Below are 15395 nucleotides of genomic sequence, written 5' to 3' on the forward strand. Positions count from 1 at the left end.
ATGGCTGCTGTCAGTGCCTACTAACTGCAGCTTGGTTATAATGCCTAACAGTGGATTCAACTTTTCATACTTTTAGTTTCATCATTAATTCCGCGTGATGCACTTGCATACCCAGCAGTTTGTTATAGTGGAAATTCTAAATGCAAGTATAATTCATGAACAATAGGAAGAATATAAAAGATGCGACGGCGAGGCGCGAAGATGCAAAGACGAAAGTGCCAAGTTGCGAAGGCGAAGAAGTGATACTACTATCGCTTCTTTGCCTTTGCAACTTCGCACTCTCGCCTTCGAATCTTCGCGCTTTCGCCTTTTTAGCTCACCGAGACGAAGTCAAGGGGAGCTTATGCTATACTCCCGGCGTTGACGTCCGGAGCTGGTTAAAATTTTATATATATATTATCATATTACATATATATTTTTGTATCATATGATACAATATGTATAATATAATTGTATTATATAATATTTTATTTTATCCCATGATATTGTTTCATTTGATATGATACAATGTTATATCAAATTATATTGTATCATATAATACAATATCATATTATTTATCAAATATGATGCAATATCATACAATACAATATCATACTATATCATACAATATAATAACACATGTTTCAATGTTATGATGTATTATTGCAATATGATAGTGTTTCATATAATACTATATTGTATTGTGTTTTATGATATTGTATTATTTGATCAAACACAATAATGTATAACACAATACAATGTCATATCATACGTTACAATATCATATCTCACAATTTTTTTTACGGTATTTTATGGTATTATATGATAAATATTGAAAGTATGATAGGATGCAATTTTTAATTTTATATTACTGTATTGATTAACATATGATCATATGATTATCATACAATTTGTTAACAGATGATATGCGATAATGTGTCAAAACAGAATCCATGAATATCCAAGATCATAAAGGATGGTTTTCATATAATATGATAAAGGTGGTCTCATAAAGGTGATGCCTCATAAAGGTGATGCCTCGTCGCGGTGAGCCTTGTAATCTGTGATTACCTATATTCTATCGTTGCGGAGCTCTCTACCGTTTAAGGGTTCCGAGGCATATTTTGGAAATTTTGTTTTTATAAAATTAATAAAATTAAATTATTCAGAGGGATAGGGTCCGGACACCCTCTCCCCTTTTACTGCATGAAATTATTAACATTGAATTTTCCCGGGGGACGGACCCCCTCTCCCCCCTCTAGATCCATGCATGAGCAAGGAGTGTCGCATAATGAAATTAGAATGTTACTGTGTTTGGTCCACGGTAAACAGACGGCTGGTAAGTGATAGGAGTCTGGAAGTGCACACATGTATTTACACATTATGGTGGACATTAAATTTTGTGTGGAGTATATAATGATTAGGCATAGCCAGCACTGGTAAACATATATGTCACATGTACACATTGAAATATTTATAAACATTCATAGTAAGCGCGATGGCCTAGCGCATGCGTAACAATAATAGCCTGGATTAATCGAAAAACCTTGGCGAGTACGGTGCCTGCATTAAATTCTATGTAATCGACCGAGACTTGCTGAATGCAATCAAAAAAGGCGAAGGCGAAAGTGCGAAGATGCGAAGGCCAGAGTGCGAAGTTGGGAAGGAGCGATAGTAGTATCGCTGAGCGATAGTAGTATCGCTTCTTCGCCTTCGCACTTTAGGCATCACATCTTCGTGCTTCGTCGTCGCATCATCGCACTTTTGCTCCTTCGCCTTCGCACTATCGCCTTTGCAACTTCGCATCTTCGCCCTATATTAAGGTCGGAGTGGTCCTATCGGAACACCATATACTTAGATATATGTAAATGTAATCGTTAAAGGGGCACAATTTAGTCAAATTCTATTTTTCTGTTTTCATTATTTACAATGCTTAAGGAAAGCATTTCTACTGATCAAATGATTTGAGGTCAGTTGTAAAGTTATAGGCAAGATACAGGGCTCACAATTCTTTGTCATGTAAACAAGGTTCGTGCCCTGTTGTTGTTTACATAAGTTCAATATACCCGTAAAACATCTTTTTCAAGCTGATTTGTCTATCTTCTTATTCATTTTAAGCATAAATAAACAGTTCCTTACGTTTAACGCATTCATTAGGTCTAAAATTAGAATTTTCACTTCAACATTCAAGATGTAACGAATGACACTCAAATGTTGGTTGCCTATTAAAAATACCTTACTAAAGCATTGTGAACATTAAAGCTATACACGCTATAATTTACGTCAATTTTGAATGACAGTGAAAACGCATGTGTTTGTCTACTTATAAAAGTTATCCTTAATCTGTAAATTACAATGGTGAATTCCATCTCGTTACAAAGATATAGATTTTTAATTGTTTATTTTCCTGCCAGGAAAATATACCTTTTCATGAATATTGATGAAGGAAAAGCGAAACCGACCTCATTGCGCATGTCCGCGGAGAACTAGGTGGTCGTTATTGTTTGCCTAATTAAATATCCAACTTGATTTTTAATATGCTTAAAGGGTACCTGCAGCCCAGCCGATGTGAAACATATGTTAAAGAGTTTATTTACCAAAATTTAATGCAAAAAACCGCATCGAAATCGGTGCAAAAATAACGGAGTTACGCCTCTTCAAAGTGGCTATTTTTACCTGCTTTGGGAAATTTAATCAAGAGAAAACAGAATTAGGCGATAACAACGAGGCTTCAGCGGAAGTGACGTCACGAGGTCAACGGGAGGGAAATTTCCTTACAAAGCTATACAAATTAAATTCGATTTTTCAGCCAAAATGATCGATATAGGTCTAATGTTTTGACGTATCTTGTTGTTTTAAGTATTGTAGATTTAGAAATTTGTATCCGTTATTATTTTATTACAATCAGATTTCTTTTTTAAAGGATTTTAAAATTTGTTATTCTCGTCGCCTTTTTACCATGTTTACCGATGAATACGATATCTTGAAACGCTTACATGGGCTGATTTTATGTTCATTATTCATTTTTTGATTACATAATATCTTTCACACACGAGTGATCCGAGACAATGACACAGGTAAACAGGTAAACTAACGAAGCCACTGCTCCAGACACACGTGTATCTGGGGTATGTATACACAAGAAACACGAGTCTGGTGAACAAAGAGAGTTTCACACCTCTAGACTGGTAAATTGATTTGTGTATAATTAGCTACTCAATTGTTAAAAGATAAAACAGAAAAATAAATTAAACTGTGTAAAATCAAGCATTCGTCAGCTAAAACATGTGTATAGTCCGTCAATCAGTGATTAAAGAATCATGCATGATACTATTAAATAGTAAAACTAATGTTCGAAGTAAATGCCTTTATTGTTACTTATCTAATCACTTAAATAATGACCAACGTTACAATTCAGCAATTAAAACCTTTTTTATGTGATCAAGTAATTATTTCGGAAGTAATTACGGTGGTCTTTATAATTTCTTATTTTATAAAGTGCAACTTTCTTTCGAGCGCTATGGTCAGCAATTAAACGCTTTAAATACATGAAACTCCGTATAGCTTAAATTGTAATACTGACAACGAATCATGATGAAATCTGAATAAACTGGAACATTTTGACAAAGGATGTAAATAAATGTAAAATTAAATTCCATTATCGTATTTTTAAAAGACAGACTTAATCATGCAGCCATATTGGACTTTCGCCTTGATCCGTTAATAATCCCGTGTATGTTTGTTATAGAATGCATACTATTTTGATTTTTATTGGTCCGATATCAATATTATTGAATAATCGGGCGACATCATTTGTAATTTTATGCCTTATACGAGGAATAGACCCCGAGTTATGTATTATCAATATTATTAATCAGTTAATAATGTCACTGAGAAATCATTCGAAAGAATGGCAATATTAACAAAATATGTTTCTTATAACAATAATGCTTTGATTAATTGTCATTTTGCTTCATATGGTGTGCATTTATATGTAAAATGTGTTACACATTTGACGAAATTCATGAAGCAAACAATTATCCGAATTCGGCATTTTTGTTCGATAAAATACAGGTTAAACTCAAACAACAGTATAATGAGTCATCCAGGGTTGATAAGGAAATAAAACAACCGAAAAAAATGTTCATATATCGATAAAACAATGCAAGAAAACGAACAGTTTTCACACGATATTCCTGTTTCTCATACAGCGGCGTTGACCCCGTGACGTCACAGTTCATCTCGCGCCAAATCGGCTCGATTCAAAACTCGTTCAGGTGTGAAATCGGGTTTTCCCCAAATATCTCGAAAACTACTTATGCGATCGCTGTAAAATTTTCAGGATGATGTTTTTACACATAGATTTCCATTATATCAAAAATTGGCCGGCACTGCAGGTACCCTTTAACAATTGTTAATTTGAAATACATACATGTATAATGAATAAAATACGTTTGTCATTCACGATACCCTTACTTCTGCATTAACACTTATAGGATCTATAAATAGCACATAGGGGAAAAACACAGGTCTACGTCATTTTTTTAAAGGAAGTATTCATATCTACTCACAGGCTTGTATATTTTTCTTTTGTTTGTACTCGTATATCGGACAAATTTATGCTTTACTGAAAATATCCTTTCCTTTGTGAAACTATCACAATTATGAAGATGTTGACCCTTCACCAGTTTTGGTATGATAGACTAAATTTAGCTGTCGATATCACGTGATAGATTGATATTCACGAGGAGGCATTACTTTCCTGGCAGGAAAATAAATATTTTTTATTGTTTGATATTTGATATATTTGTTACGTGTTCGAATTGAGCAATATAATTAACAGCATAAAGGTAACTTTTATTAGTAATCAAACACATACATTTTCCCCTTTATTCAAAATTGACGCAAATTATAGCGTGTATAGCTTTAAGATCGGAAAAAAAAATTTTGACTAAAATCGTGACCATGCCCCTTTAAGATGACAACCATACCCCGATGCAATACGTCAATGTCTTGTTATAATGGAAGGATTTTAATTTTCTAAGCTATACCCCTTCTTTCACTTTAAGTTTATTTGAATATGAATTATAATTTCCGTTACTTTCTGTAAACTGCAGCAGTAAAAATTACAATAGTGTAAAGACTATTTCACAAATAATAAAAAATATACTGAAAAACTTTAATCTACAAGGGGGTCATTATTCTACAGGGGTCAATTTTCTTCATGTGGAGTGTGCTCATATTTATGAAAATGACACTTATTCTTCAGGCAAAGGAGTCATTTTTCTACGTAGAATAATGACCGGGGGGTCATTTTTCTGCGTAGAATAATGACCGGGGGGTCATTATTCTACGTCGAAAAATGACCCCCGGTCATTATTCTACGGGGGTCATTATTCTTCATTACACCGGAGATAAGTTGGTGGTACTATGGGGGTGTTGCCCTGTAGTTTCTCAGAAATGTAAACATTTCCTGTTTCCAATTCTTGGAGTCTATGTGGGCTGTTTTGATGGCTTTGCCTAGGGTTCTCATAAATCTCTCAGCCTCTCCATTGGTTTTCGGCCATAGTGGTGTGATCCTATGGTGTTTGAATCCTAATTGTTCTACAAACTGTCTGAATTGAAAACTTTGGAATGGTGGGCCATTATCCGTTTTCAGTTCTTCTTGTATTCCGAACAATGAGAAAATTTTGTCAAATAGAGGAATTACAGATCTGGCAGATGTAGATCGCAGTATTTCTACCACAGGGTATCTTGAATGGTCAACTATCACAACCAATAGGAACTCTCCTGTTGGAAACGGACCACAAAAATCAGCAGAAACACGAGACCAGGGTTCATCAGGTATTTTTGTCACCTGTAGTGGTTCGTGCTGTTTTGTTGGAGTACTAGCAGCACAGGGTATGCATTTCTTACAGATCTCTTCGACTAGCTGGTTAATTCCAGGAAACCATACTTTGTCTCGTAATAGTTGCTTTGTCTTCACTATTCCTTGGTGACCCTCGTGCGCAAGTTCTACAACTGTCTTCTGTATGATGAGACGATTTTCAAAGAGTAGAATGCTTCCGTTTTCAGTAGGAGCGATGGTAAGTTTGTCACGGTTGACGAAGTATGATCGAATGCAGGGATCATTTGGAGATGATTCCCACTCTGCTTTGAGCATTCTTGTAATGACTTCTTGAATGACGGGGTCCCTTTTTTGATGCGTCTGATATTTGTTTGATAGGATGTGCTTTTGGCTTGGATGAGGAAACAATAAAGTCCAAGTATTTTTCTGCAATCTTTGAGTGTCTGAATGTTTTCACCTCCTGTCCATTGTGTCTTGAGAGATAACCCGCTGGATTTTCTTTACCCGGTCGATACTCCACTTTAAATCACAGGGTTGTAGCCGTAAACGCCACCTCTCTGAAAGTGTTCAATTCCCCATACTATGGCCAACGCTTCCTTTTCTCTCTGTGAATACCTCTTTTCCACATCTGATATCCCCTTGCTTGCGTATGATATGATTTCCCTTCCTGAGTCAGAATGGCACCTAGTCCCACTGGGCTTGCATCATCGAGTAGCTTGGTACTATTTGCTGGGGTTATTCATGCCATTACTTCACTGCTGAGTTTCTCCTTGAGTTCTTTAAATGCAGATTGTTCCTTCTTGCCCCACTGCCATGTTGTGTTTTGGTGGGTAAGAGTGCGTAATGAAGCCACAATGGTTGCGAAGTCCGGTATGAAACGAGATACGTAATTGGCCAATCCGAGAAGACTACGGAGTTCACCGGCGTTCTGTGGAGCTGTGGCTGATTTTCTGGCATCAATCTTTTTCGGGTCAGCTGACACACCTTCTGCACTGAAATGGTATCCAAAAGAAGTCAACAGAGTTTTTGTTAAATTCACATTTTGACTTGTTCAAAGTTATGTTTTTCTCACGCAATCTTTGAAGCATATTCTTGAGTCTGCGGTCATGTTCTTCTTGGGTTTTAGCAAATACAATGATATCATCGCGAATGTTTCTTGCACGTTCTAGTATGGAACGCCATAGCTGCCTTATGTGGCTTTTTTATATGTAGATGGTGCTTTATTATATTATGCTGTGGTTATTTCATGTGAAGATGGTGCTTTATTATATGAAGATAGTGCTTTATTATATGAAGATGGTGCCTTATTATATGAAGATGGTGCTTTATTATATGAAGATGGTGCTTTTTTATGTGAAGATGGTGCTTTATTATAAGAAGATGGTGCTTTATTATATGAAGATGGTGCTTTATTATATGAAGATGGTGCTTTATTATATGAAGATGGTGCTTTTTTATGTGATGGTGCTTTTTAATGTGAAGATGGTCACTCGGAAATTTGTTTTTGAAGACTGAGTTAAACATTTATTATCTCGAACTTTTGAAACTAGAACAAAATTGATACAGTTTAAATCCATTTAATACACAATTGCTAGTTTCTCCTTTTTAGCATAATAAGTATTTATGTTACGAGATGAACTGTACGACTTCATCTCAACTGAATTGACAAATATGATTAATTGAATAACACAATATTTTGTCAGGATTTCTTGACATTTTACTTTTGCCTTTACCACTTATAAAAGGGCTTTCTTTGAGCTATATTATAGTATAGTAGACCTTTCCTTGGATTTTTCGACAAGAATGTCAAGAAACCCCCATATGAATCATCTTAAATAATATTTAAAGATAAAATTAATTCAATCAAACTATGTATCAGTAATAGAAATATTTCTCGAAAATTGTATGGATCCAAGCAATATTGAACTCTATAGTCTCGTTCAACCAAACGCTCGGCTGACACCGTAAATCTCCGACAAGCAATTAAGGGAGACTCTCTGCTTGTCGGCGATTTACGGAGATAGCCGAGCGTCGAGTTGAACGAGACTATATTGAACTCTAGCGTAGGAATACATACGACTACAAAAAATATCTAAATTGTTCGTACCATTTAAAATCTAACTATTTTCAAGGTATTTATAAATAAGTTTCCTTGAAAAACAATGCTGTAGCATACATTACATCGAATTTATCAATTATGTTCAAGAACTAAGTCTTGTCAGCAGCGATGATTTGTGAGGTCCAAACACTGTTTCACTTTCGGTTTGTCTGAGTAACTGCATAGGAGAGTTGATTAAAATCAACTCCCAATTAAGAGCGGATCAAAGATCTTATTTTAATCAGATTGCTAGGGCATAACCTTCGCTTAAACACAAATAATTAGTAAATTCAATTTTCTGCTTTTCAGGATAACGTTACTAGGCTTTAATTCTTGTAATATTCCGTTATTATATAGTTGTCACTTTAAACTAGATGTAAGTTCGGTTGGGGTAACGCAGCATTGTTAAGGCGTCCCGATGCTAAAATACGGCTGGAAAACGATATTATTTGAATCATGGCAAAAATAATTTTACCGGGAGTATTTCTTTAAATCTATGTTACATTTATTGACATCGATGTTAAACATTATATTTGATGCATTTTTGTGACGTCACATGTACTTCGTAATCACGTGACAGGCGAATCCTAATATTGCAAATGATCTAGTTAAAACGCATCGGCGCAGGTGATTAATGACATTAAATCATACATATTTTTAAGAAAAATCCTTTGTTAAGTCATAAACTTTGAAGTTCTTGCTTGGGAAAGAAATAGATATTTCGTTTATAGAAGATATTGTTGAAACATTCCACAAAATCATCAAAATAATGCACATTTTTACTAATCAAAAGCGATTTACAAAGAATTGGGGTAAATCCGTAGGTTTCCGCAGCACGATTCACATTGGTACTTATATTCTCTACCAATTTTACGTAAAATATTCTAAAATTGTGTTGATCTTTCACCTGCGCCAAGCTGGTTTTACATGCATTAAAATTTCTAAATTTAGTTGTTTACACGTAGCAGGGAGAGTTTCCAAACCACTAGTTTATAAATAGTCTTTTACTTAAAACGAAGCTTTAAAACTGCCGATTATTTGATACTGGTTTTTAATATGAATGAATTCTGTACGTCTAGAATTAACTGCAGCATCTATATAAAGGAAACATGCGGTATTATACTGGTTTGATATAATTCACTTTTATCGTTAAGATACATTCCCTGAGAACTATCGACAGGAATGCAGATCGTGACGTCAAAGTTAACTATGACGTCATATCGTATGAAGTACAGACAAGTGACTTTCTACATATCGCATCGGGAAGCCTTAACATGCCCGCGAAAGTCGTACACAGCTAGATCTCCTCGATAGCTTATATACTAATTCTGCTAGAAAAAAGAGGAACTAGCAATAGTGTATCAAATGGATTTTGATCGCATCAATTTTTTGTTTTACTTTCAATATTTCGAGATAATACATAAATGGTTAACTCAGTATTCAAAAATAAGAGGGGTTCCGAGTGACCACCTTCACATTGAAAAGCACCATCATATAAAAAAGCACCATCATATAATAAAGCACCATCTTCACATAAAAAAGCATCTTCATATAATAAAGCACCATCTTCATATAATAAAGCTCCACCTTCATATAATAAAGCACCATCTTCATATAAAAAAGCACCACCTTCATATAATAAAGCACCACCTTCATATAATAAAGCACCACCTTCATATAATAAAGCACCATCTTCACATGATATAACCACAGCATAATATAATAAAGCTCCATCTTCACATGATATAACCACAGCATAATATAATAAAGCACCATCTTTACATGAAATAGGCACATAAGGCAGCTATGGCGTTCCATATTCTAGGCCTTCTAGACAGTCTCTGATGATGGTCTGAAATTTTTCTGCTGCACAACTGATTCCAAATATCAATCGCTTGTACCTCCTGAGTCCCACATGTGTAGTAAATGTTGTAAGGTTTCGTGATTCGGGTGCAAGTTCAACTTGGTGATATACAGAGTTGAGGTCCAATTTCGAGAAGATATGTGAGCCGTTTAGGTCCAGTATTACATCGTCTATGGTGGGGTGATTTGTCGTTCTCTCTTGATAGCTGTATTGACTTGTCTCATATCTACACAGATCTTTATCTCTTCTGGCTTCTTTGGTTTAGGGGCGACTACTATGGGAGATACCCAGGGTGTGGGACCATCAATTTTCTCTATGATATCAAGTTGTTCTAGTCTTTCCAATTCAGCCTCGACTTTTTTATTCATATGAAACGGTATGCGTCGGTGTGGCTGTGCAGAGGTGCTTTGCTTTCATCTGCATAAATATCTAGCTGGAGATCTTTTATCTTCCCGATACGATACCTTCAAATCGGTCTGAGTATTCATCAAGAATCTGGTCTAATGTAATCGACTTGATGACTGGAATGATAACTAGGTCCACAGCTGTTTGATAACTAAGCAACGATCTACAATTGCCCCTCACAATGTAAATTTCTGTCATCACGGACGTCTGTCTACTGAGCGATGAAATGTTTGTATAAATACTGCCGACTAAGTTTACTGGTTTTTCTGCTCTATATGCAAAGACTTTTGTAATAGTAGAGATAACGGCATGGCAATTTCTTCGTTTACTGTAGCTTGATTCATCAAGAATGTTTATGGTTGTACCTGTGCCTACCAGCATTTCGATTTCTGTGTCACATATTTTGACCTTTGTTTTCGGTTGCTTAATGTTGCTTACTTTGGGTCTGTTGATATGAAAGGTGTATTCGTCTTCTGAACTCGAAGATTCAATGTTAGCAGGCTCCCGCATCTGAATTTGTTTCACTGATTTTGATCTACACACGCGACTAAAATGATCGTCCGTTCCACAGGAATTGCATCGCTTTCCTTTCGCTGGACACTTTCCTTGATGAGGGTCTGATCTTCCACAATTGCGACACCCTCCTTTTTGTCTCTTCCCGAGTTTGCTCTGTGTCCCCCTCTATGTTAGTTGCCTCTGTATTCTCCTCTGTGATAATTGCCTTTTCCTCTGTTAGGTTGATTTGGTTTGTGGTTTTGTTTTCGTGCAGTAATTTTTTATGGCGTTGAACATGTGCAGCGTCGTTTTCAATACCAATGGCCTGTTTATCACTAATTTCAAATAGAAGTAGTTGTTTCAAGTCAATTTCACTTACACGAAGAGCTCTTCTCCGCAATCTTGTAAAGCTGCACGACTGAATATTTTGTGACTTAATTTCATTGTTTATGTTCTCAAACTCACATGTCTCAGCAAGCTTCCTCAAACGTGTGTGGAAAGTGTCTTTAGTTTCTCCTGTCTTCTGTTTGGGCTGCCTGAATTTGTAAATATCATACTTCTTATTCTGCTTGGGGACAAAGTAAGCATCGAGAGCATCTAACACTTGGTTGTAAGGGTTCATCTTCATCATGTGCTAGAGTTAACTTGGTAAATATGTCCTGTACTTCCACACCTGAGTAGTGTAGAAGAATTGCCTTTCTGCGCTTTTTGTCGCTAATATTCAATGCAACCAACAGATTATCGAGTCGATTCTTCCATTTCTTCCAGCTTGTTGCAGTACTTCTCTCTGCATGTACTAACAATTGGGGCAGATGCAATCCCATCCTCGTCGCCAGTGTAATATCGAGGAATTGCTACTCCGAAAGAATAACACCATGTGCTCATACACATTTATTACGGAACTGGCGTCACAAACAAGACAACACACTAAACATGAAACCATTACAAAATGGACAATAAATTTCCGGATATTACATCGGGCAGCGCCCCGTTCCCAAATTGCTACGTGCCTGACGTGGGAATGACACTGTATTAAATATTTAAACCTGTTCTTAAATCATTAGTCATAAAACGCCCCCCCCCAATGATACGTGTCTAATGTTGGAAGTTGCATTGAATGTGAAAATAACTGTATACATACATCTATATATTATTCTATAATATTATCAAGAAAAATGATACTTGTATAAGCATATATGCACTGCATTGATTCTCATTCTGAGGGAACTTGATTTTAATGACGATAACAACGCAAAAGGGCTAGCCTAAGGACGGATGACAACATGGCGGTCTCTGGATCAACACACCAAGTTAACCTAGACCTATCTATTCCATTGTCACGAAAAACACATATCCGATTTCATTTTAATAGGCAGGTGATATCTACATGAACATGTAAATGTACATGTATTTAAAAGCAATCAGAAATGCTTTATCCATTGAAAGTTACAACGCCATTATGGTTTCATTTTGGAGCATGTTCTTTACTTTTGGCTTGGTTGATTATTTTGTTATAGGGATTGCTGTTGAGCCTCATTCCAAAATCAAGGGTATGGATAAGTTTTCTTTAAATCAAAATATGCTCATAATTAAATTAAATCTAAAAATTTACAGTTTTTAAAAGCTATACATTTGGTCCGATTGTAGAGAAGATTTTGTCCGCTGTAAACCAACGGTTAATTGCTAATATGTATAAATATTAATGAAGAATGCGTTATTTTTCTCAATCATTTAAGGCAATTTTTCTATAAATAAGATAAAGAAAAACTCAAATTGAATGAAAAAAGAGAGATGAATAAATTAATATTTGATAGAATATTTGTTCGGTGCGTCCCTTAAAAGATTCACCCATGTATGAACAAGTATATTTATTACTAGACACTGGCATTTGCCAATAGTAATATACATATAATTAACCATTTGAAAGCGTTTTGGTCAATCAAAATAAACCAATAAGTGCATTTCTTTAACTGTATTGAAGTTTTTAAACGATACCGGTAAGTTCACTCTGATTTCAACCAAAATGATTTAGGAACAACTTTGTCTGTTTACACTTTCAATGCATATGCGCATTGAATTTTTGTGTAACTTTACAATAATCATTTTTAATTTTAACTATCTTAATTATTAAAAAGATATTGTTTCTGTGACCATAACTTGATTAAAGTTTTTAACTTTTACAAAGATTTGGTTGGTTTGATTTATAAGCCGAAAATAAGACCTAAAAGATTGAAGTGTTCTTTTTCATAAAGTTATTAAAAAAAACTTTAAAAAGTTTTTCATAAATACAGGTTTTTTAAAATTGAATTGATTATTAATTATATTAATCCGCATAATTATGATTTTCCTTTTTTCAGGCAATGTGGAATCTCTGCTTGAGTTGACCCCATGGACATGGAAACACCTGAACACGTCCTTCAAAGTTGATTCCCCCGTCACTGTGGATGTGTCCCTCACCTCTCACTACAGACTGACCGGGAAACACATCAACAAGTTACTCAGTCAGTATATTATATATATCTCCTAAATTAGTAAATGTCCCTATATAAATCAGTCAGTTTAGACCTACAGCTTTAAAGATGCACAGTCACGATTTTTTTCAACATTTATTTTTCCGATTTTAATGTTTACAATGCTCAAGCAAGGCATTGTTGATAGGCAACCAAAATTTCAGTGCCATTCGTTGAGTTATAAGCAAGTTACAGAGCTTGCAATTTTTTTCTATGCAAAAAAAAGTTTTTGTTTACATTTTTAATGTTGAAGTAAAAATTCCAGCTTTAGACCGAACATGAATGTGTTAATCGTTAGGAACTGTTTATTTATGCTTAAAATGAATAAGAACATAAACAAATCAGTTTAAAAAAGAATTTTTACTGGTAAATATTGAACCTATGTACACAAACAGAGGGTACCAGTTTTGTTTACATGACAGAGGATTGAGAGCCCTGTATCTTGTTTAAAACTCCTCAACTGACTCTCAAATTTCATTTAAGCATTAAAAATGCATTCCTAAAGCAAAGTAAATAACAAACACAGAAAGTAGAATTTGACCAAAATCGTGACAATGTCCTTTAAAGAGGCGTATTTATAAAAATGACCATTAATCTAAGATTATTCATGAACGGAATATCAACTTTTGAAAGTACACAGTACCAATACATAACAATTACAATTTAATACTGTAAATTAAACACTTAATATAGGACACATGTAGCGACGGTCAAATATACTTATAATTACGCAAACCTATGATAAAAAGCTATTTATACTTACAGGACTACAAAAACAAAGAGACTGTGCATCCATTCTAAAGACAATACCCAACACAAAAGGAAGAGACGGTGTGTACACGATATACCCGGATATGAAGACCAAGAAGTTGGTGTACTGTGACATGACTACGGACGGCGGAGGGTGGACCGTGAGTCTTAACTTGTTTCTTTCCTTTATTTCAATATGTATCCATACCTTACACGATTAATAACTTTAAGCTTACTGATTCTTTAGAATTTCTCTAAAATGTCATCATTGTGGGTAACGTAAGATGTTAATTTTTGTAATCGTCTTCATTCACACTCGAAAAACCAACCAATATTGGTACACATGCTTATTTTAAATACAATCCTCTCTTAATTTTTGACATTAAAACAACCCGATATCAGTATTAAACATTGATAATGCAATAGTTTAACCACTTTAAAAAGTCTTCAAAAGCTTAGCTTCTCTTCTAAGAATTTTACAATAAATTCCAATGACAATTTTTAGTGTTGTCTTGCAGGTAATTCAAAGACGAATGGATGGTTCTGAAGATTTTTATCGCTCTTGGCAGGCATACAAAGAAAACCACAAGGAGAATATTGGCTAGGTAAGAGCATGTAATAAAATGTTTTCACGTGATTATTGAAATTTGTTTAATGAATTAAATGTTTGTTTTAATTTTAAAAACAAAGGATACCTAGTAGTCGAAAGAACACTTGGATTTGTATTAGTCGTGGATGAAAAATAGCTACAAACCGCAAACCGCAATTATACCATGATGATTCCATGATAACTGTTTTAGTCACACATGGACATTATTATGCAGGTTAGCGAGGTGGCCAATGGAACTTTTGGTTTTTTTTTCTAGGAAATGAAGATATTCATTTACTCACAACAAGAACTAGCCAAGAGTTACGTGTGGACTTACACAAGTTTTCAGGTGAGAAGGCATATGCCAATTACTCCACGTTTACCGTTGGGAGTGAGTCTCAGAAATACAAGTTAACCGTCGGGGGATACAGTGGAACGGCGGGTTGGTACACAGATATCAGATAATATATTAAGCTCTCCATTGAGTTTATAATTAATATCAAAATATACAAGATTAGTATATTCCAGGGGATAGTCTTGCACATCAGAACGGGATGAAGTTTTCTACCAAAGACCAAGACAATGACAAAGGGGATAAACAACACCTTGGCGTGAATTTCCAAGGAGGATGGTGGTTCGAAGATTGCAAACAAGCTTATCTAAACGGACCTTATCTAAACTCGGCTAAAATCACTTCGATTAGTATCAACTGGTACGCATTCGGAAATGAACACCGTGCTTTAAGGAGGGCATCAATGATGATCAGATCCAAGAATTGACTTTGTTGTGAAAGTATTTATTAAAACAAAAATTGCCTGTCATGGTATTTGTCTTTTTATATGCAATTTCAGATCAAA

At 35.1% G+C, this 15395-nt stretch overlaps 1 protein-coding gene and 1 pseudogene across 1 annotated transcript; one reads left to right on the forward strand and one right to left on the reverse strand.

Annotated features, from left to right (window-relative positions):
* Nucleotides 1-5407: 5407 nt before the first annotated feature.
* On the reverse strand, nt 5408-6142 carry LOC128182221 (uncharacterized protein K02A2.6-like). Its single transcript, XM_052850818.1, has one exon. The coding sequence runs from the start codon at nt 6140-6142 to the stop codon at nt 5408-5410; it is 735 nt and encodes a 244-aa protein (XP_052706778.1).
* A 6006-nt stretch (nt 6143-12148) lies between these two features.
* LOC128180358 (ryncolin-4-like) lies at nt 12149-15348 on the forward strand (annotated as a pseudogene).
* Nucleotides 15349-15395: the final 47 nt, after the last annotated feature.

This window comes from Crassostrea angulata, chromosome 4, assembly GCF_025612915.1.
Source record: "Crassostrea angulata isolate pt1a10 chromosome 4, ASM2561291v2, whole genome shotgun sequence".
NCBI classification, from domain to species: Eukaryota; Metazoa; Mollusca; class Bivalvia; order Ostreida; family Ostreidae; genus Magallana; species Magallana angulata.